The 22,883-nt window shown below is 53.2% G+C and overlaps 1 protein-coding gene and 1 long non-coding RNA gene across 7 annotated transcripts in view; both read right to left on the bottom strand.

Moving 5' to 3' along the window:
• LOC127462209 (uncharacterized) overlaps window positions 1-22,883 on the bottom strand; it is a 77,286-nt gene that overhangs the window by 2,779 nt on the left and 51,624 nt on the right. Inside the window, exons 1-4 of one of the 6 annotated variants that reach the window (XM_051770657.1) lie at window positions 3,405-4,000; window positions 1,706-1,837; window positions 1,080-1,191; window positions 629-758 (exon numbers count right to left, since the gene is read on the bottom strand). In XM_051770657.1, coding sequence (XP_051626617.1) covers window positions 629-758; window positions 1,080-1,191; window positions 1,706-1,837; window positions 3,405-3,459 — 429 coding nt within the window. In that variant the 5' untranslated portion in view covers window positions 3,460-4,000. The other 5 variants (XR_007900344.1, XR_007900346.1, XR_007900345.1 and 2 more) reach the window with 5 other exon arrangements.
• Window positions 5,234-14,146, bottom strand: LOC127462211 (uncharacterized). Its single transcript, XR_007900353.1, has 9 exons — window positions 13,088-14,146; window positions 12,882-12,983; window positions 12,028-12,424; window positions 11,822-11,923; window positions 10,969-11,364; window positions 10,763-10,864; window positions 7,172-9,933; window positions 5,521-6,999; window positions 5,234-5,396 (listed from the first exon to the last, which is right to left on the bottom strand). It is a non-coding gene; the product is annotated as an uncharacterized LOC127462211 (long non-coding RNA).

The raw sequence follows: 22,883 nt of genomic DNA, 5'->3' as shown, positions 1-22,883 counted from the left end.
CGGGCACCCCGAGGATCTCCCCGAATAATCCTTTCGGTGCGCGCTGGAGTCCTCGGGGTGCCCCAACCCGGGGGGCACCAACAGCACTGTCCCTCCAGGGGGCCAATTTGGTCCTAAACTGCAGGGGGATCTTGCCTGTGTCCCAGACTGGTCCGGAGATCTGAGGCCCTTCCCGAGAAAATCTCGGTGCCGGCGTGAAGGGCCAGAGATCCCTTGGAGCCACGGGAGAGCAGGCACAGAGTCCCTCCTGGGGGGCAATTTGCCTGCCTGAAAACAGCTCTTCAAAGGAGCCTCTAAGACTCAGCTGGTGACTTTTAGAAGCCAGGCATTCCTTGCTTACAACACCCTGCCATGATCCCAGCCCCACGGGGGTCCTGGCAATCCGCTCCCAAAGGGCACACGGAGGGGTCTCCACTGCAGCTGATGGGAGGGGTCAGCATTACAGGAGGGCTCATTTTCCTTCCCTGCATTCCTGTTCCACATTCAGGACATTTCCCAACACTTATCACCATACACAACTACCCTTAGAAGGTTTCCAAGGGGCTTCACCGAGGGCCTTCCCAGGTCTGCTCTGTCTGGAGCCCTCCAAGTCCTCAGTGCCTGCCTGAGGAACCTCAACACAACTCACCTGCTTACACAGCAACTTGGTGCTGCTTGCCTGCTGCCTCACTTCCCTTCTTCCTTCTTTCTTCACCTCCCTTGCTTGGTCCCTTTCAATCCCTGGGCTCAGCTCTGTGCACTTTCCAGGCTCCATCCCACTGCAAAAAGGATTAGCCCTTGTTACATCTCAACACTCAGAGAGCATTCCACCTTTTTTCTTAACACTGGGCCATCAGGCCAGGGTCTCATTATTTAAAGCACAGTTTGACTCCTCAGTGACAACAACAGCTACAGCCCTGAATCCTAACACAGGCTGAGACACAAACACGGATGGGAACTCTTAAGGATCCACTTTGTCCTGCTCACCAATCAAAAGGAGCTTTCTGAACTCAAGAATAACAGACCCCAGGTCCTTTTACTGCAACTTTACCTGCTATAAATGTGACCCACCAGACCTGCAAAGGCCCTTCCCACTTCACCTGCAGGGCTGGCAGTGCCACCACTGGACACGGCCCCAGTGGCTGGGCAGGAACGGAGGGGCTGGGGCGTCCAATCCATCGGCCCAGGCGGCACCAGGAGTTCCTGCAGTTCCTGAGGGGAGAGCCTCAAGCCAACAAAGGATTAGGAAGAATATTTTAAACTTCAATGTGTCTATCTCCTGGAATATGGGGACTTTGATAAGTCCTACTGGTGCAACAAGGACACACTCAAGGCTATCTATTAAAAGGATCTACCAGCACTCAAAAGCTATCACTGTCCTTCTGTCAGGGGGAACGCAGCAAACTCTCTTTGCCAGGAGCCTCCAGGAGGACTTCCAGCTTTTGGGGCTCCCTTTTAACCATTTTTCCCATAACTGGAGCTGGGACTATCACCTGCCCTACAGGGGGAACAGCCCACAAAGTTCACCATCAGGGATGCCATTAACTGAAAGTCCCTTCTCAGGGGGGTCACTGCACACCTTGGCCTTTGTTTGCCCTCCCCACCAAAGATGCTTCCAACAGTTCTGACACATCTGGCAGACCCAGAGCTCTCCTCAGGGAATGCTTCAGCTGCTTAAAGGCTGCCCTTGCACCATCTATTCAAAAAGTCGCCATAACAGTCTTACCACACATCCCGAGGGAGCAATGCAGAGTCCAGCCCGTCCCACCATTCCCAGCAAGGCAGTTCATGGGCTGTCTGGGGCTCAGGGAGGAGTCACGGGGCTTCTCTTCTTCCTGCCTGCTTGCCCCATTTTCTCCTGCAAAAGCAAAGCTTTCTTGGCTTTCCTTGCTCAAGGAGATGCAAAGGCCATCTTTTAAATCCAATACTGGAAACTCCTCCAGGTTGTCATTCAAGGTGCTTCTCTCAGGTCCTGCACTAATCAATCATCTTGTCCACTGGTTTTCTTGGCAGGTTCTTGCATTCACGTCCTACAAGCAAACCAGGAGGAGCCAATTTAGCTGTTCCTGCAACCAATCCAGTCTGGCATTCTGATTTTAAAGGATACTGGGTTGGCCTTACCCATAGAGATCCCACATCAGGGGTAATACCTACAGGTTCTGCCCTCTTCCACTCTCCTGCAGCTCCACTGGCCCACACCACAGGAACAACTGCAGCTGCCACTTCAGTCAGGGCCTTGCTGCTGACAGGAGTTATTCCCTGCACAACAAGAGCTGCTGCTTGGACACATTTAGTTTCAGCAATTACAGTGTCAAGAGCCCCAGTTTTCAATTCCATTTCTGCCTCAACTTTTCCAGCCCATCACTTCCTAGCAGAGGTTTGGGTGAGTTTGGCAAAAACACAAACTGAGGAATTCCCCAATGTTTTCCCAGTTTGACCCCTGTCACACCAATCACCTTAACACTGCCAGTCCATAATTCTCATTCTGCTGTGTTCAGGACTGAGGAAATTGTACTTGCGTCTGAGCAGGACATGTGCAAACCAAATGCTGGGGACTGGAACACACACCTGGCACTCCTGCAGCTCTCACAGTCACATTCCAGAGAAAACAGCCAATTGCACCCTCACTGCTCATTTCTTAATCCCAATCCCACACTTGTTTGGCACTTGGAGCACCACTTTTAGAACCCAATTACAGCCCATTAGAGAGCTCCCTGTCTAGCAGGGACAGGGACCCCTGGGATACTCTCAGCAATGCCTGAATCCATGGCAGGGACCTTGCTTTGAGCTCCCCAGGGCCGGGCACCCCGAGGATCTCCCCGAATAATCCTTTCGGTGCGCGCTGGAGTCCTCGGGGTGCCCCAACCCGGGGGGCACCAACAGCACTGTCCCTCCAGGGGCCAATTTGGTCCCAAAATGCAGGGGGATCTTGCCTGTGTCCCAGACTGGTCCGGAGATCTGAGGCCCTTCCCGAGAAAATCTCGGTGCCGGCGTGAAGGGCCAGAGATCCCTTGGAGCCACGGGAGAGCAGGCACAGAGTCCCTCCTGGGGGGCAATTTGCCTGCCTGAAAACAGCTCTTCAAAGGAGCCTCTAAGACTCAGCTGGTGACTTTTAGAAGCCAGGCATTCCTTGCTTACAACACCCTGCCATGATCCCAGCCCCACGGGGGTCCTGGCAATCCGCTCCCAAAGGGCACACGGAAGGGTCTCCACTGCAGCTGATGGGAGGGGTCAGCATGACAGGAGGGTTCATTTTCCTTCCCTGCATTCCTGTTGCACATTCAGGACACTCCCAACACCTGTTCCCATCTACACAAACCCTTATAAGTTCTCTGAGGGGCTCCATTGGGGGTCTCTGGTGGTCACCTGTGCCTGCAGACCCCAAAGTTCTCAGTGACCACCTTATCAACTTCAAGACAACTCACCTGGTTGTAGAGGAGCTTGGTGCTGCTTGGCTGCTGCCTCAGTTCCCTTCTTCATTCTTTCTTGACTTTGCTTGCTCAGTCCCTTTAAGTTCCTTGGCTCAGCTCCATGCACTTTCTAGGGAACATCCCACTGCAAAAACTACCAGTTCTTGGTACATCTCCTAACTCAGATATCAGGGAGTGAGGCAGAAATCAACTCATCCAGGGCACTGCCTCCAAATATTGGGACAAAAACACCATAACATTCCATGGCTCCCCTTGGCAAATCAACCCCAAACTGCTCAGACACAAACAACACCCTGCACACTACAACAATCTGGCACTGCTGGTTCAACCCGGCCAAGTCAGTTGGGAAACTACACAAGGTCAACTTCCTTCCAAGTTTCAGTTATGACACAAAAGTCAGGGAGATCACAGACTCCCCCACAGAGTTTTACTCTGAGGAGAGAAGGAAACCAAAGCCATCCCCAGGGCTGCAATAGCTCAGGCTCCCCAAAAGGCCCAGGGGCTTCAGGTTTCTGAGGGGCTTCACCGAGGGCCTTCCCAGGTCTGCTCTGTCTGGAGCCCTCCAAGTCCTCAGTGCCTGCCTGAGGAACCTCACCACAACTCACCTGCTTACACAGCAACTTGGTGCTGCTTGCCTGCTGCCTCACTTCCCTTCTTCCTTCTTTCTTCACCTCCCTTGCTTGGTCCCTTTCAATCCCTGGGCTCAGCTCTGTGCACTTTCCAGGCTCCATCCCACTGCAAAAAGGATTAGCCCTTGTTACATCTCAACACTCAGAGAGCATTCCACCTTTTGCCTTGACACTGGGCCATCAGGCCAGGGTCTCATTATTTAAAGCACAGTTTGACTCCTCAGTGACAACAACAGCTACAGCCCTGAATCCTAACACAGGCTGAGACACAAACACGGATGGGAACTCTTAAGGATCCACTTTGTCCTGCTCACCAATCAAAAGGAGCTTTCTGAACTCAAGAATAACAGACCCCAGGTCCTTTTACTGCAACTTTACCTGCTATAAATGTGACCCACCAGACCTGCAAAGGCCCTTCCCACTTCACCTGCAGGGCTGGCAGTGCCACCACTGGACACGGCCCCAGTGGCTGGGCAGGAACGGAGGGGCTGGGGCGTCCAATCCATCGGCCCAGGCGGCACCAGGAGTTCCTGCAGTTCCTGAGGGGAGAGCCTCAAGCCAACAAAGGATTAGGAAGAATATTTTAAACTTCAATGTGTCTATCTCCTGGAATATGGGGACTTTGATAAGTCCTACTGGTGCAACAAGGACACACTCAAGGCTATCTATTAAAAGGATCTACCAGCACTCAAAAGCTATCACTGTCCTTCTGTCAGGGGGAACGCAGCAAACTCTCTTTGCCAGGAGCCTCCAGGAGGACTTCCAGCTTTTGGGGCTCCCTTTTAACCATTTTTCCCATAACTGGAGCTGGGACTATCACCTGCCCTACAGGGGGAACAGCCCACAAAGTTCACCATCAGGGATGCCATTAACTGAAAGTCCCTTCTCAGGGGGGTCACTGCACACCTTGGCCTTTGTTTGCCCTCCCCACCAAAGATGCTTCCAACAGTTCTGACACATCTGGCAGACCCAGAGCTCTCCTCAGGGAATGCTTCAGCTGCTTAAAGGCTGCCCTTGCACCATCTATTCAAAAAGTCGCCATAACAGTCTTACCACACATCCCGAGGGAGCAATGCAGAGTCCAGCCCGTCCCACCATTCCCAGCAAGGCAGTTCATGGGCTGTCTGGGGCTCAGGGAGGAGTCACGGGGCTTCTCTTCTTCCTGCCTGCTTGCCCCATTTTCTCCTGCAAAAGCAAAGCTTTCTTGGCTTTCCTTGCTCAAGGAGATGCAAAGGCCATCTTTTAAATCCAATACTGGAAACTCCTCCAGGTTGTCATTCAAGGTGCTTCTCTCAGGTCCTGCACTAATCAATCATCTTGTCCACTGGTTTTCTTGGCAGGTTCTTGCATTCACGTCCTACAAGCAAACCAGGAGGAGCCAATTTAGCTGTTCCTGCAACCAATCCAGTCTGGCATTCTGATTTTAAAGGATACTGGGTTGGCCTTACCCATAGAGATCCCACATCAGGGGTAATACCTACAGGTTCTGCCCTCTTCCACTCTCCTGCAGCTCCACTGGCCCACACCACAGGAACAACTGCAGCTGCCACTTCAGTCAGGGCCTTGCTGCTGACAGGAGTTATTCCCTGCACAACAAGAGCTGCTGCTTGGACACATTTAGTTTCAGCAATTACAGTGTCAAGAGCCCCAGTTTTCAATTCCATTTCTGCCTCAACTTTTCCAGCCCATCACTTCCTAGCAGAGGTTTGGGTGAGTTTGGCAAAAGCACAAACTGAGGAATTCCCCAATGTTTTCCCAGTTTGACCCCTGTCACACCAATCACCTTAACACTGCCAGTCCATAATTCTCATTCTGCTGTGTTCAGGACTGAGGAAATTGTACTTGTGTCTGAGCAGGACACGTGCAAACCAAATGCTGGGGACTGGAACACACACCTGGCACTCCTGCAGCTCTCACAGTCACATTCCAGAGAAAACAGCCAATTGCACCCTCACTGCTCATTTCTTAATCCCAATCCCACACTTGTTTGGCACTTGGAGCACCACTTTTAGAACCCAATTACAGCCCATTAGAGAGCTCCCTGTCTAGCAGGGACAGGGACCCCTGGGATACTCTCAGCAATGCCTGAATCCATGGCAGGGACCTTGCTTTGAGCTCCCCAGGGCCGGGCACCCCGAGGATCTCCCCGAATAATCCTTTCGGTGCGCGCTGGAGTCCTCGGGGTGCCCCAACCCGGGGGGCACCAACAGCACTGTCCCTCCAGGGGCCAATTTGGTCCCAAAATGCAGGGGGATCTTGCCTGTGTCCCAGACTGGTCCGGGGATCTGAGGCCCTTCCCGAGAAAATCTCGGTGCCGGCGTGAAGGGCCAGAGATCCCTTGGAGCCACGGGAGAGCAGGCACAGAGTCCCTCCTGGGGGGCAATTTGCCTGCCTGAAAACAGCTCTTCAAAGGAGCCTCTAAGACTCAGCTGGTGACTTTTAGAAGCCAGGCATTCCTATACACTGTGAGATATTTTAAGGCTTATCTGACTGAAAAGCATAAAGCTTTTATCATGGACACCTGACCTCCCACAGACAGCTCCTTTCCCCTTTCAGTACAAAATTATTTTCATGGAATCACTCAATAGGAAGTGCCCAGGAACCCCAGACTGTTCTTTCCAGAACAGAAAATAAACAGAAGAACGGAGTTTTGCACAAGTGTAACATACTCCAGAACAGACCTGACTTTAGTTTTACCCTTTGTGTTCAAATATTCCATAGAAAAGCTCCAGCAGGAGAGCTGGTACATTCCCAAGAGTATCCTGGAAGTCCCTTTCACGAGGGCTGGAGGAAAATCGCAGTTGTATGAGTCCCTTGTGCCTGCAGATGCCTGGGGATCCTCTCCATCCACCTCGTGCTCTCCCAACAGCAGAAAGGGTGCTGAGACAGGAGGAAGGAAACCTTTAGCATAAAGCTGGGGAGGAATATAAAGCTTCCTTTCCTGGGGAGCTTTGCGAAGTCTGCAACGAGAAAGGGAAAATTTGCATCTCCTTTGGTACACGTGTCAACAGAGACTGAGACTTTTTGCCTTTTTCAGACAACCGTGCCCCTTTTGGCTCCCTGGCAGCTCCAATGGCACCAGAACCCCCCTTCCTGCACACCCACGGCTGTCACACACAGGCACCCACACACCTTTGCTCCAGCCCACACGTGGCCAACATCTCCCCACCCTAGACATCCCAAGGTCAGTAGTTTTGCTAGAGAGCACAGCAACCCCCCTGTCCTCGCAAACTGCCTCCCTGCAAAAAAGGAATCGTTTTCCTGGACATTTCTCCCACAGTCAAGGTCTTTTCAAACTGCTGTCGTGCCACCAAACCTGCTCAGGGTCCCTCCCGGCTTCTGCCTGTCCTTGCATTTAAAGGCATAGGCACATTCTATCTTCCAACAGCAAACCCAGCTCCTCACGGGCAGTAGAAGCCCTGCTCTTACCTGGACAGACTGCCGGGCTCGGCACAGCTGTGGCTCATGGAGCAGCTTCCCAAGGCCGTTCTCTCTCCCAGCAGGAAGCACAACTCGCCTCCACACCAGGGGAAACCACGAGCGAGGCTGCAAATGGACACAGAACGAGCAAAAAGCATTAACGCAGCACCAAAAAACCAAGTTAAAGCAGTCTTTGCCTCATAACCCTGCACGGGGAAAGGGTTTGGGATCCCAAAGCAAACCCTCAGACACCCAGAGAGCACAGGACCCACAGCCATGCCACGGCTCCCCCCGGGGGCACCCGGCAGGTAAGGGGCTTACCCGGGCCCCGCCGCCCAGCACAAGGCGCCCCTAAACGCCCCCGGCTGCCCCGGTGCACAAACCCAGCGGCCAAGGCGCTCTCCCCTCCGCAGCCCGGGCAGCAGCGGGGCCACACCCTCAGCCCCCACACACAACCGCCCCCACCTGCCCCGCCGGCCCTTTATACCGCGGGCCGGCAGCGCTGCCCAATCAGCACTCGAGCGCCTCCGCCCAATCCCAGCCCGCCTGGCCCTGCGGCCCCGCCCCGCCCGCTCAGCCCGGCCCCGGCCCTCGGCGCGGCCCCGGCCCCCGTTCCCTCCGCGCGGCTCCCGCCGCAGCCCCGGCGGGCTGAAAGCCCAGAGCCAACGGGAACTCCAGCCAGCTGCAGGCAGATGTTACTCTGTCCCAGTTTGCCAGGGGTGGGCACGAAGGGGCCCTTCCCCGTTCGGAAGTGGAAGTTGTCCCCTGTGCACAGCCCGCTCTGATCCTCGGCCTCGTGGGAGCCAATTCCCTTGTCCCAGCCCACTTCCTGCAGAGAAGAAAGGGAAAGATTGCACAGAAGGGAGACATTCTTCCCTGGGAGGGTGGGGAGGTGGCCTGGCACAGAGAAGTTGTGGCTGCCCCATCCCTGCAAGTGGCCAAGGCCAGGCTGGAGGTCTATTAGAAGGTGTCCCTGCCTGTGGCAGGGGGTGGAAGGAGATGATCCCTGAGATCCTTTCCAACCCAAACCACTCCAGGATCCCAGGATGATTCCATGCTCTCTCTCTGCATTTCTTTGGCATCATTTCCTCTCAAAAACAACATCTGCGATTTAGTTGATTGCTAAAGCCATCATTTTAAAATCATCTCAGGAATCCAAAGGGACTGGAAAACACTTCATTAAAACTGACTTATTAGGAAATGGTTTGAACCAAGAGAATTAAAATCAGGACAAGAGCCTTAAAAAAATTAAAATGAGGACAAGAGCCCAAGAGAATTAAAATCAGGAGAAATTCACGTTATTCCCCCCCCGCACACCCCGGGACAGACGGGAGGCCGCGAGTCCCGCCCTGCCGCCGGAACCGGCCCTTAACTCGAGCAGGGCGCGCTGCACCGGCACGAGAGCCACTGCGCATGCGTCGCCGGTCCCTCTCCTGCCTGCCCTTACTTACCACGTGATCGCCGGCGTCTTGCCAACGACTGCGCATGCGCCCCCCCCCACCCCGCCGCCCGACCGCCCGGCTTCGCTTTCTTACTGCGGCTCCCCCTCCACTTTTCCGGCTCCCTGGGGTTCCCTCACCCACATTTCGGGGTCCCCTTCTCACATTTTAGGGGTGATGACCCCGCAATTTACGGTTCGGGGGGGGGGGGGGAGGAGAGGAAACGGGGTGCCCAAGAAGGGGTTTCTTTTTTTTTTTTTTCTCTCTTATTTCATTTTCATTTTATTTCCTTTTTAGTTTTTTTGCCTTTTTTTTTAAATTTTCTTTTTTATATTTCCTTCTTTACTTCGTTTATTTTTTATTCTCTTTATTTTTCATTTTCTCTCCCAGTGCTCCCCAGTAACACCCAGTGCTCCCCAACAACCCTCAGTAACACCCAGTGCTCCCCAGTACACCCCAGTAACACCCAGTGCTCCTCAACAACCCCCAGTAACACCCAGTGCTCCCCAAAAATTGACCCAAAACCGACCCAAATCACCCCAAAAGCTGACCCAAAACTGACCCCAAAACCTGACCCCAATCATCCCAAAAGCTGACCCAAAACTGACCCCAATCATCCCAAAAGCTGACCCAAATCACCCCAAACAATGACCCCAAACTGACCCCAAAAACTGACCCAAATCATCCCCAAAACTGACCCAAAACTCTGCATTTCTTTGGCATCATTTCCTCTCAAAAACAACATCTGCGATTTAGTTGATTGCTAAAGCCATCATTTTAAAATCATCTCAGGAATCCAAAGGGACTGGAAAACACACAGAAATCATTCCTGCACCCACCAAAGCATTAGGAATTGGAACCCGATTCCCTCATCTCTCTCCTTGTTCTTCTTGGCTGGAAAACCTGATGATCCCCACTGGCTGTTTTTAGGCTGCTTTTCTTCCACAGCTCCTTTCCTCCCGGCTGAAACCTCCTGGCATCTTCAGGCCTTATCTGGAGGGAAGCCCCTCTGAAGTATTTCCTCTCGTGGCAATTCTGTGGGATGAAGAAGTAAACAAAGCACATCAAGAGCTCCTTCTACCCCCTTCCCTCGCAAACACCCTCCCAGCTTGTCCTTGGCAGCTCCATCCCCCCGGCAGCCGCACCCGACGCTTCGGCTCCGCTGGGAAAGGGACAGCAAGTGCAGAAGCAAGTTCAGGTCTGGGCAGGGGCTCCCTGGGGAACGGCACTTCAGTGCTTTAGTCCGTGGCCTTTCCTGCTGCCCTCCCTCCTGGAGGCAGAGGATGACCCGTCCCTTGTTTCTCCCACGCTGGCAGACCCAGGTCCTGCTCCTTTGGCCCCACTTTTCTTGGCAGACCCGGCATCATTTCCCAGGGTCCCCAGGAAACTTCTGCACTTGACCCACTGCTAAGTGCAGAGCACAGGGCGAGGGAAGGACAAATTTCTCGGCACCCACCCCCTGGAATTTCCCTCCTCCGCAGCACGCTCCCGTTCCCGCTGTCTCTGGAGGTGCCCGCACGAGTCCTCCTTCTCCCAGCACCTCAGAGAATGTCCTTTTCACCCAGGTCCTGCTTACCGTCGTCCAACAAAACACGCTGACAACATTTTTCACGATGCCAGTGGAGAGCTATCAGAGCACACTGCACAGGGAAGCTGAGCCTGCCCCATCCCTGCAAGTGTTCCAGGCCAGGCTGGACGGGACTCGCAGCAACCGGGGACAGTGGAAGGTGTCCCTGCCCACGCAAGACAGGCTGGCCTTTGAAGGTCCCCTTCAAACCAAATCGCTCTGGCATTCCCCTCCAAAATCACTCCCAAAGAGACACAGCAACCAAAGCAGAGGGACTGCACTCCCAGCTTTTCTTACCTGCAGGCACACACAGCACAGCACGCTGGACATAAAAGCCACAGGGTTAGTCCTGCCAGAGGCGTCCGGCACACCCACGGCGACCGAAGGGAAAGAGGCAGCCTGGGAACACGGAGTAAAAGACACCTTAATTAGGACTACACTGAGCCATAGCCAGGTCATTCCCACAGACAGCTTCACCGTCCAGTCGTCCAAAAAGCACTCACCGAGGCCTCAGGTAGGATGGTTCCTGACGCTGACCAGGTGAATACCTCCCTGGAAGCCCGCTCTGCTCCTGCCAGGCACTGGGGCTCACCCAGAGGGGCTTTGCCAAGCATCCAAGGGAAATTAAAATTACAGCCTGGGCAAAGGCGCTTCCCCAGGACCGCTCCTGGCCAAGGCCACCGGTCCGTGCAAGTCAGACCACTGACCACCCAGGGCTGGGGATTTTCAGGGGCACGCTTCCAGCTTTTATTCTCCAGAAACTCCAGTTCTTCCTGGCACCGCTTGCCAGAAAGTCTTCCCCTGTTGGAAGAGGTCACTTAGTCTTTCGAGGGGCCAGATTGCCAAAGCCCGGCCAGTCCGTTCCCACGAGGAAAGGTAGCTTTGTCTTGTACAAGATACTGGGGGGGAGACACAAAAGTTTAATTTAAAAGAACTGCCTAGAATAGAAAGCAATTCAAACATAAGTCAGACAAGACTCGTGCAAAACTGAATTACATTGGACTTCAAAGGAGAATTCTTTCCCTCTGCACCTCAGAGAACCCCAATTTTCACCCAGGTCCCGCTTACCATTGTCACACAAAACGTGCTGACAAAATTTTTCAGGATGCCAGTGGAGAGATATCAGAGCACACTGCACAGGGAAGCTGAGCCTGCCCCATCCCTGCAAGTGTTCCAGGCCAGGCTGGACGGGACTCGCAGCAACCGGGGACAGTGGAAGGTGTCCCTGCCCACGGAAGACAGGCTGGCCTTTGAAGGTCCCCTTCAAACCAAATCGCTCTGGCATTCCCCTCCAAAATCACTCCCAAAGAGACACAGCAACCAAAGCAGAGGGACTGCACTCCCAGCTTTTCTTACCTGCAGGCACACACAGCACAGCACGCTGGACATAAAAGCCACAGGGTTAGTCCTGCCAGAGGCGTCCGGCACACCCACGGCGACTGAAGGGAAAGAGGCAGCCTGGGAACACGGAGTAAAAGACACCTTAATTAGGACTACACTGAGCCATAGCCAGGTCATTCCCACAGACAGCTTCACCGTCCAGTCGTCCAAAAAGCACTCACCGAGGCCTCAGGTAGGATGGTTCCTGACGCTGACCAGGTGAATACCTCCCTGGAAGCCCGCTCTGCTCCTGCCAGGCACTGGGGCTCACCCAGAGGGGCTTTGCCAAGCATCCAAGGGAAATTAAAATTACAGCCTGGGCAAAGGCGCTTCCCGCAGGACCGCTCCTGGCCAAGGCCACCGGTCCGTGCAAGTCAGACCACTGACCACCCAGGGCTGGGGATTTTCAGGGGCACGCTTCCAGCTTTTATTCTCCAGAAACTCCAGTTCTTCCTGGCACCGCTTGCCAGAAAGTCTTCCCCTGTTGGAAGAGGTCACTTAGTCTTTCGAGGGGCCAGATTGCCAAAGCCCGGCCAGTCCGTTCCCACGAGGAAAGGTAGCTTTGTCTTGTACAAGATACTGGGGGGGAGACACAAAAGTTTAATTTAAAAGAACTGCCTAGAATAGAAAGCAATTCAAACATAAGTCAGACAAGACTCGTGCAAAACTGAATTACATTGGACTTCAAAGGAGAATTCTTTCCCTCTGCACCTCAGAGAACCCCAATTTTCACCCAGGTCCCGCTTACCATTGTCACACAAAACGTGCTGACAAAATTTTTCAGGATGCCAGTGGAGAGATATCAGAGCACACTGCACAGGGAAGCTGAGCCTGCCCCATCCCTGCAAGTGTTCCAGGCCAGGCTGGACGGGACTCGCAGCAACCGGGGACAGTGGAAGGTGTCCCTGCCCACGCAAGACAGGCTGGCCTTTGAAGGTCCCCTTCAAACCAAATCGCTCTGGCATTCCCCTCCAAAATCACTCCCAAAGAGACACAGCAACCAAAGCAGAGGGACTGCACTCCCAGCTTTTCTTACCTGCAGGCACACACAGCACAGCACGCTGGACATAAAAGCCACAGGGTTAGTCCTGCCAGAGGCGTCCGGCACACCCACGGCGACCGAAGGGAAAGAGGCAGCCTGGGAACACGGAGTAAAAGACACCTTAATTAGGACTACACTGAGCCATAGCCAGGTCATTCCCACAGACAGCTTCACCGTCCAGTCACACAAAAAGCACTGACCTCCCAGGGCCTCAGTTAGGATGGCTCCTGACGCTGACACCTCCGTTTGCCCCGGGGGGTCAAGAATAACATGCCTGGGAAGAAGTCACCCCCAACAACAAAAAGGGAAAATTAGTGAAGCACGGGGTCCTCTTCTGACTAGATTGCCACCAGCATTCCAGAGCAGATGACACGACTGTTCTGTTACAGACGAGAAAAGCCTGTTCTCCCAAACAAACAGCGAGGAGATTTATGGGCACGCCTGAAAATTTCCTGTGAGGAACTTTTTGTAACTAAGGAGCAGGTGCTGTCTTGAGTTGAAGGCATCAATTTGACAGACACTTAGGACAGCAAACTCTTCAGCAGAGCAATTAACTGCAGCCTATTTGAACAGCAGGGGAGAGAAAACGACAGTCGAAGGGAAGACAAGAAAAGCAGAACTGGAATCAGCAGACTTTTCTTCCATCTCTCCCGAGGAAGTCTAGTTTGTCTGTTCTAATAATTCTATGCCCTTTTCTACATGAAACTTAGAGCAAGGCTGAAAAAACAACTAGAAAACACGGAGAGAAGCTTTTTAGAATTTCACGTGATTTTCCCAAACCGATGCCAGAAAAGCAGAACTCGGTAGAATGTACTCACCTCGAGGCCTTTGTTCTTTTCTTCCATAAGCTTCGTCACCTGATTGAAAAAGCAGAGTAGACTCGGTATTTAGGCTCCCAACAGGAAAACTTCCCCTTCATTTCCTAAAAGAAACTACATTAATCTGCACAGCTGCAGGCGCGTGTCCAGCTGTTAAAGCCTTTCAGCTTTTCGGAGGGTGAGAATGCTCTGCTAAGGAAGGCTGAAAACTGCTCGGAGCCTGCACAGGTCCAAGAGCCCCTTGATTTTGTCTGTGTTCCAGTCCCGGGCTAAAGAAAGGGCAGAAGAAGCGCAGTTGTTCCTTGCCTCTTCCCTAAGAGGTTCGGCCAGGTGCTGGGCCAGCCCGGGCACTCCGGGGGAAGGCCGGCAGTGCCCAAGCAGCGCCGCTTTGCCAGGGGCGTCGCTTGCAAGAGCGCCGCCGAGCGCCGGGCCCTGCCTCACAGTCGCCGCCTGGCGGACACGGCCGGGAACGGCACTGCAGCCGCGCGCCTCCCCCCCCCCCCCTCCCCTCCTTGGCGAGACCCGCGGCGCCTTTGGACGCGCCCAGCTTACCCCGGGGTCGATCTCCGTCGAATCTGCCGCCGTGGGTCGCTTCCGGGGGGGGAAGGCGGCGGCGCAGCCCCGATAGCATCTCCAGGGCACGGCGGGAGCGAGCGGGGCAGAAGCGGGGGCAGAAGCGGGGGCAGGGGCGGGAGCGGAGCGGGGCGAGAGAGCGGGGCGAGAGGGCGGCGCGACGTGCGCGCCATGCGGTCCTCGCGCGCCGCGGCCCCGAGACGGGGGCTGCCGGCGCCGGTGCCTGCCGCCGCCCACGAACCTGCCGCCCGCGCCCGCCCTGTCCCCGCAGCGGGAAGCAGCGCGGCGAGACGGCGCTGCGGGCGCGGGGTGGGGGTCCGGGTCGCGGCGGAAGCCTCTCGCCGCCATCTTTAGTGTGGTCGTTCCGGTCCTGGCGGCGCCATCTTTACTGTGGGCTTGGCAAACTTCCGGGCAGGGGCCGCCATCTTTAGTGTGGTCGTTCCGGTCCTGGTGGCGCCATCTTTGCTATGGGCTTGGCGGACTTCCGGGCCGGGGCCTTGGAGGACTTCCGGTCGCTCACTACTTCCGGTGACCGAGTTTACCCAAATTAGCGTCCCTCCTCGCTAATTTCTGCGCTTTCACCCCAAGAAATCTTCACGTTATTCCCCTCCCGCACACCCCGGGACAGACGGGAGACCGCGAGTCCCGCCCTGCCGCCGGAACCGGCCCTTAACTCGAGCAGGGAGCGCTGCACCGGCACGAGAGCCACTGCGCATGCGTCGCCGGTCCCTCTCCTGCCTGCCCTTACTTACCACGTGATCGCCGGCGTTTTGCCAACGACTGCGCATGCGCTGTTCAAAATTTTTTCAATGCAGTTCCTGTTTTCCGTCAGCAGGTGGCAGTATTTCATCTCAAATTTATGTGCAATTCCTTTTCTCTGTCACCAGGGGGCACTGTTGCTATGCGATTTTTTACTTATGGCATTTTTTTTGTTGTTTTATAACCGTATTTGTTCGTGTAGTTCTTTTGGGAAATCGGATAATTGGCTTGTGATTGCTGGTGGTTTGAAAATTTACTTGTGTAATTAGGCTCTTCTCCTGGTTTTAATTCTCTAGGCTCTTCTCCTAAGAGAATTAAAATCAGGAGAAGAGCCTAAAAAAAAAATGAAAATCAGGGGAAGAGCCTAAAAAAAATGAAAATCAGGAGAAGAGTCTAAAAATATAAAAATCAGGAGGAGAGCCCAAGAGAATTAAAATCAGGAGAAGAACCTAAGAGAATTAAAATCAAGAGAAGAGCCTAAAAAAATTACAATCAGGAGAAGAGCCTAAAAAAATTAAAAACAGGAGAGGAGCCTGAAAAAATTAAAATCAGGACACGGGACTAATACAATAAAAATCAGGAGAGGAGCCTAAAAAAATTAAAATCAGAAGAGGAGCCTGAAAAAATTAAAATCAGGACAGGGGACTAATACAATAACAATCAGGAGAGGGGACTAAAAAAATTAAAATCAGGATAGGGGACTAAAAAAATTAAAATCAGGAGAGGAGCCTGAAGGAATTACAATCAGGAGAGACCCAGAACTCACCCAAGTCTCCCCAAAAAACTACCAGAAACTGATTCAAATCTCCCCAAAAATGACCCAGAACTCACCCAAATCTCCCCAAAAAGTGACACAAAAACTGATCCAATTCACTCCAAAAATTGATCCAGAACTGACACAAAACTGGCCCAAATCACCTCAAAAACTAACTCCAAATTGGCCCAAAACCTGACCTAAAAATGCAAAAAACCCCCCCCAAAACTGACCCAAAATGATACAAAATCAGCCCCAAATATGACCAGAAACTGACCCCAAAATCCCAAAACACTGATACCAAGACTCACCCAAATCTCCCCAAAAAAATGACCCAAAAGTCAGCCCAATCACCCCAAAAAATGACCAGAAACTGACCCAAAATTACCACAAAAATAAACCCAAAACTCACCCAAATCATCCCGAAAAATGACCAGAAACTGACCCAAATCTCCCCCAAAAATGACCAGAAACTCACTAAAAATAACCCCCAAAAATGATCAGAAACTGACACAAATCTCCCCAACAAATGACCCAAACTTTATTTCTTTTCTTAGCAACAAATCCCTTCCTTTGCTCCCCTCTGGCCCTGCCCACACGGCCCCAGTTCAGCTCTCAGTGAGTTCTTGCTTCTGGGCAGCGACTCCTCTGCCTCTTGCTGGGGCGGCAGCAGCTCCTGTGCCGGCAGGGAGAGGGACCCCGAGCCAGGAGAGGGACCCCGAGCCAGGAGAGGGACCCCGAGCCAGGAGAGGGACCCCAGAACCAGGAGAGGGACCCCAGAACCAGGAGAGGGACCCCAGAGCCATTACAGGGACCCCAGAGCCATTACAGGGACCCCAGAGCCATTATAGGGACCCCAGAGCCACGATAGAAACCCCAGAGTCCCTACAGAGACCCCAGAGCCATTATAGGGACCCCAGAGCCCTCCAGAGCCCCTATAGAGACCCCAGAGCCCCTATAGAGACCCCAGAGCCATTACAGGGACCCCAGAGCCATTACAGGGACCCCAGAGCCCTCCAGAGCCCCTTGCTGGGTCACAGCCCCTCTTCTCCCGTCCAAACCCACCTTTCTGGCTGCAGCTGCTTTTCTTCTCTGGCTCCCCCTTCCTTCCCCAGGGAGCTTTGCCTTGTTCTTTGGCCAGGCTCCAGCTGCAGCTCAAGGGCAAAGCTGCAACTACAATTCCCCCTTCGGGTTTTTCACCTGAAAAACAAAGGCTTGGGCCAAACTCTGACCAGTCACTCGCTGAACACGAGACATCAAACAGGGCACACAGAATAAAATGCATCCAACTCTAAATCATGTTACAATGACTGTCCACCCCAATCCAGCACTGACATTAAAAACCTTCAAGCAATCAAAAAGGCCTCCAAACATCCCTTAGATAGAGAAAAGCACACCAGGAACGAATGCAAAAAGAAAAATTCCAAACAATGCTCAATTAAATAACCATGGACTGATATAAAACATGTTTAGTTAACTTAAACCACTTCTTCCCATTATTCTCCATCAGAAATTACCCTTATTTAAGTTCTCCTTTTAACACTTCATTAAAACTGACTTATTAGGAAATGGTTTGAACCAAACTTCATAACTTGATGACTCCAGGGTTTGTGCTCCTTGACTTTGGCCTGAAGGGGTTTGGAACACAGGCTTTGTTCTGGAGAGCTTTTCCCCAATCTACAAACCCTTCTGCAAATGGGACTCCCTTCCCTCAGGGTTCGGTGGCCTCTGGTTTTCCTGAAGGCTGGGGGGGATCTGGGAGCCAAATCCCAAGGGATCCAGCCCAGCTCTGCACACACACACACACACATTTCCAGCTGGTCACAGTCTCACGGGGGCCACCACCACTCAGCACATTTGCACACAAACACCCCTCTGAGTTCCTGGCACTGGGTCTGATGGACTAAGAAATGATCAGTCTGGTGGTTTGCCCTCAGAGGAGTAAGATCCAATGATGCATTTCTATTTTCATGACAATATAACCTGGAAAACACAAACATATTTCTGCTTCATGTGCAATTTAAAATTCAAAGACACAGAAACATTCCTAGAGTTCAAGTCCCCAGGTTTGGTTCCAAATGTCACTCGGTCCCCCTGGGACAAGAACAGTGGCACACACGGACTCAACAGCCCTGCACAAGCCCAGGAGTGGGGGGGAAATATCCTTGAGAGCACTGCTGCATTTCAAAAAGAAGTCAGTCACATCAACTCTGTAACAAATAAAAAAGAGAAGCCAAAATAAATAACTGTAGACAGGGTATCAAGTACCTTGAGAATACCAATAAGAAAAAACTAAGAATAAAGGCATCTATTTGAAGTACAAAGAGTTTGGGAGACACCATTTGTTTGCCACAAAGCCTTTATTTTGTTGGCTCTTCTATAGTTAGAACCCAAACCTTACCCTCCCACAAAAAGCAGAAAACCTCTTCAGAGAGTTAGGAGATGGAGTCAGTTTGGATTAACGGGAAGAACATCTCTGGAGACAAAATAAAGCAGAGAAAATAACCCCATCCTCAACAACAGAGCTGCCTCCCCACTGCCTGCCCCTGGACACTTGCTCTGGGGGTGACAGAGCCTGAAGTCTCCTGCCTAGTCCTGGGCAATACTTCCTGGGGACCACAGCACCACTGAGTTCCTAAAAATATCACAGCTTGGGCAGGTGCTTGGATTTTGTCTGGATTAACTCCCCTTCTTCCTTTCCAGGTGTTGCCCTACTCATTGTAATGGTGCTTGTACTCCCTGAGCCATTCCCTCCCCCATCCAACCATCCCTTGTGCCCTCTCTGGCAAGGACAGTGGGTCCAGGTGTTCTGCCACGCTCCCAGGGCACAGGGGGGGGACTGTGGAGCCACCCTCGAGGGGGGAAACGTGCCCTGCCTGCCCTGCCCAGGGAAAGGGAACTGCCCCAGTGCTCCCCAGCACAAGGCACCCTTGGAAATATCCACTGCAATGGGACACTCAGGGACAGCAACAAGCACTGCACGAGGCTGCTCTGGCACAGGGCCAATTTTAGCCTCAGCTTTTCTCTGGACCACTTCACTTTGTTTGCCACCTCATCCTGCAGTCAGAACTTGCTGTCCTTGCAACCTTTCAGGGTGACCAAAAATGAGAGAGGCCTCTGCTCCAGCACCCACAAGGGCCTGATCCATCTGACAGGATCCATTTTTCCAGGGAATTCAAAGCTCCACCTGAGGACTAGGGTCTTTTCTCACCCATCCCTGTGCTGCAGCTTGGCCTCCATCTCACTGTGCTTTCAGTTCCCTCCATGGTTGAACACTGGCAGCCCTGGCCCTGGGCGGAGCTCGGCATCCTGATCCCATCCCTCCTGGCCCCCGGAACCGCTGACTCAGCAATGGGGGGCCCTCCATTGCCAAGGGCACGGGCCCGTCGGGGCTCACGGGGGGAGCAGGAGGGCGAAGGCTCCAGCCCTGCTGCTACAACCTTCCACCACTACAGCCAACAGAGGAGCCTCTCCAGCCCTGCCTCCCAAGGCATCCTCAACAAACCCAGCCCAGCTCCACAGGACAAACTGCTCCCTGTCTGCCCAGGCCAGTCTAATCCCAGAGGCTCCCAGGGTCATGCAAAACAACTGCCCAGGAGATCAGAGACCCCAGTCCATCTCTTCCTAGCACAGGTTTGGGTTAGTTTGGCAAACAGACCAACTGAGGAATTCCCCAATGTTTTCCCAGTTTGACCCCTGTCACACCAATCACCTTAACACTGCCAGTCCATAATTCTCCCTCTCTTGGGTTAAGGACTGAGCAAGTTGGACCTGTGTCTGAGCAGGACATGTGCAAACCAAATGCTGGGGACTGGAACACACACCTGGCACTCCTGCAGCTCTCACAGTCACATTCCAGAGAAAACAGCCAATTGCACCCTCACTGCTCATTTCTTAATCCCAATCCCACACTTGTTTGGCACTTGGAGCACTGCTTTTAGAACCCAATTACAGCCCATTAGAGAGCTCCCTGTCTAGCAGGGACAGGGACCCCTGGGATACTCTCAGCAATGCCTGAATCCATGGCAGGGACCTTGCTTTGAGCTCCCCAGGGCCGGGCACCCCGAGGATCTCCCCGAATAATCCTTTCGGTGCGCGCTGGAGTCCTCGGGGTGCCCCAACCCGGGGGGCACCAACAGCACTGTCCCTCCAGGGGGCCAATTTGGTCCTAAACTGCAGGGGGATCTTGCCTGTGTCCCAGACTGGTCCGGAGATCTGAGGCCCTTCCCGAGAAAATCTCGGTGCCGGCGTGAAGGGCCAGAGATCCCTTGGAGCCACGGGAGAGCAGGCACAGAGTCCCTCCTGGGGGGCAATTTGCCTGCCTGAAAACAGCTCTTCAAAGGAGCCTCTAAGACTCAGCTGGTGACTTTTAGAAGCCAGGCATTCCTTGCTTACAACACCCTGCCATGATCCCAGCCCCACGGGGGTCCTGGCAATCCGCTCCCAAAGGGCACACGGAGGTGTCTCCACTGCAGCTGATGGGAGGGGTCAGCATTACAGGAGGGCTCATTTTCCTTCCCTGCATTCCTGTTCCACATTCAGGACATTTCCCAACACTTATCACCATACACAACTACCCTTAGAAGGTTTCCAAGGGGCTTCACCGAGGGCCTTCCCAGGTCTGCTCTGTCTGGAGCCCTCCAAGTCCTCAGTGCCTGCCTGAGGAACCTCACCACAACTCACCTGCTTACACAGCAACTTGGTGCTGCTTGCCTGCTGCCTCACTTCCCTTCTTCCTTCTTTCTTCACCTCCCTTGCTTGGTCCCTTTCAATCCCTGGGCTCAGCTCTGTGCACTTTCCAGGCTCCATCCCACTGCAAAAAGGATTAGCCCTTGTTACATCTCAACACTCAGAGAGCATTCCCCCTTTTTTCTTAACACTGGGCCATCAGGCCAGGGTCTCATTATTTAAAGCACAGTTTGACTCCTCAGTGACAACAACAGCTACAGCCCTGAATCCTAACACAGGCTGAGACACAAACACGGATGGGAACTCTTAAGGATCCACTTTGTCCTGCTCACCAATCAAAAGGAGCTTTCTGAACTCAAGAATAACAGACCCCAGGTCCTTTTTCTGCAACTTTACCTGCTATAAATGTGACCCACAAGACCTGCAAAGGCCCTTCCCACTTCACCTGCAGGGCTGGCAGTGCCACCACTGGACACGGCCCCAGTGGCTGGGCAGGAACGGAGGGGCTGGGGCGTCCAATCCATCGGCCCAGGCGGCACCAGGAGTTCCTGCAGTTCCTGAGGGGAGAGCCTCAAGCCAACAAAGGATTAGGAAGAATATTTTAAACTTTAATGTGTCTATCTCCTGGAATATGGGGACTTTGATAAGTCCTACTGGTGCAACAAGGACACACTCAAGGCTATCTATTAAAAGGATCTACCAGCACTCAAAAGCTATCACTGTCCTTCTGTCAGGGGGAACGCAGCAAACTCTCTTTGCCAGGAGCCTCCAGGAGGACTTCCAGCTTTTGGGGCTCCCTTTTAACCATTTTTCCCATAACTGGAGCTGGGACTATCACCTGCCCTACAGGGGGAACAGCCCACAAAGTTCACCATCAGGGATGCCATTAACTGAAAGTCCCTTCTCAGGGGGGTCACTGCACACCTTGGCCTTTGTTTGCCCTCCCCACCAAAGATGCTTCCAACAGTTCTGACACATCTGGCAGACCCAGAGCTCTCCTCAGGGAATGCTTCAGCTGCTTAAAGGTTGCCCTTGCACCATCTATTCAAAAAGTCGCCATAACAGTCTTACCACACATCCCGAGGGAGCAATGCAGAGTCCAGCCCGTCCCACCATTCCCAGCAAGGCAGTTCATGGGCTGTCTGGGGCTCAGGGAGGAGTCACGGGGCTTCTCTTCTTCCTGCCTGCTTGCCCCATTTTCTCCTGCAAAAGCAAAGCTTTCTTGGCTTTCCTTGCTCAAGGAGATGCAAAGGCCATCTTTTAAATCCAATACTGGAAACTCCTCCAGGTTGTCATTCAAGGTGCTTCTCTCAGGTCCTGCACTAATCAATCATCTTGTCCACTGGTTTTCTTGGCAGGTTCTTGCATTCACGTCCTACAAGCAAACCAGGAGGAGCCAATTTAGCTGTTCCTGCAACCAATCCAGTCTGGCATTCTGATTTTAAAGGATACTGGGTTGGCCTTACCCATAGAGATCCCACATCAGGGGTAATACCTACAGGTTCTGCCCTCTTCCACTCTCCTGCAGTTCCACTGGCCCACACCACAGGAACAACTGCAGCTGCCACTTCAGTCAGGGCCTTGCTGCTGACAGGAGTTATTCCCTGCACAACAAGAGCTGCTGCTTGGACACATTTAGTTTCAGCAATTACAGTGTCAAGAGCCCCAGTTTTCAATTCCATTTCTGCCTCAACTTTTCCAGCCCATCACTTCCTAGCAGAGGTTTGGGTGAGTTTGGCAAAAACACAAACTGAGGAATTCCCCAATGTTTTCCCAGTTTGACCCCTGTCACACCAATCACCTTAACACTGCCAGTCCATAATTCTCATTCTGCTGTGTTCAGGACTGAGGAAATTGTACTTGTGTCTGACCAGGACACGTGCAAACCAAATGCTGGGGACTGGAACACACACCTGGCACTCCTGCAGCTCTCACAGTCACATTCCAGAGAAAACAGCCAATTGCACCCTCACTGCTCATTTCTTAATCCCAATCCCACACTTGTTTGGCACTTGGAGCACCGCTTTTAGAACCCAATTACAGCCCATTAGAGAGCTCCCTGTCTAGCAGGGACAGGGACCCCTGGGATACTCTCAGCAATGCCTGAATCCATGGCAGGGACCTTGCTTTGAGCTCCCCAGGGCCGGGCACCCCGAGGATCTCCCCGAATAATCCTTTCGGTGCGCGCTGGAGTCCTCGGGGTGCCCCAACCCGGGGGGCACCAACAGCACTGTCCCTCCAGGGGGCCAATTTGGTCCCAAAATGCAGGGGGATCTTGCCTGTGTCCCAGACTGGTCCGGGGATCTGAGGCCCTTCCCGAGAAAATCTCGGTGCCGGCGTGAAGGGCCAGAGATCCCTTGGAGCCACGGGAGAGCAGGCACAGAGTCCCTCCTGGGGGGCAAT

The sequence above is a fragment of the Manacus candei genome, unplaced genomic scaffold (assembly GCF_025592945.1).
Source record: "Manacus candei isolate 608988 ecotype Guabito, Panama unplaced genomic scaffold, ASM2559294v1 h1tg000121l, whole genome shotgun sequence".
Taxonomy (NCBI): Eukaryota; Metazoa; Chordata; class Aves; order Passeriformes; family Pipridae; genus Manacus; species Manacus candei.
This window is presented reverse-complemented; position numbering and strand designations above follow the sequence as displayed.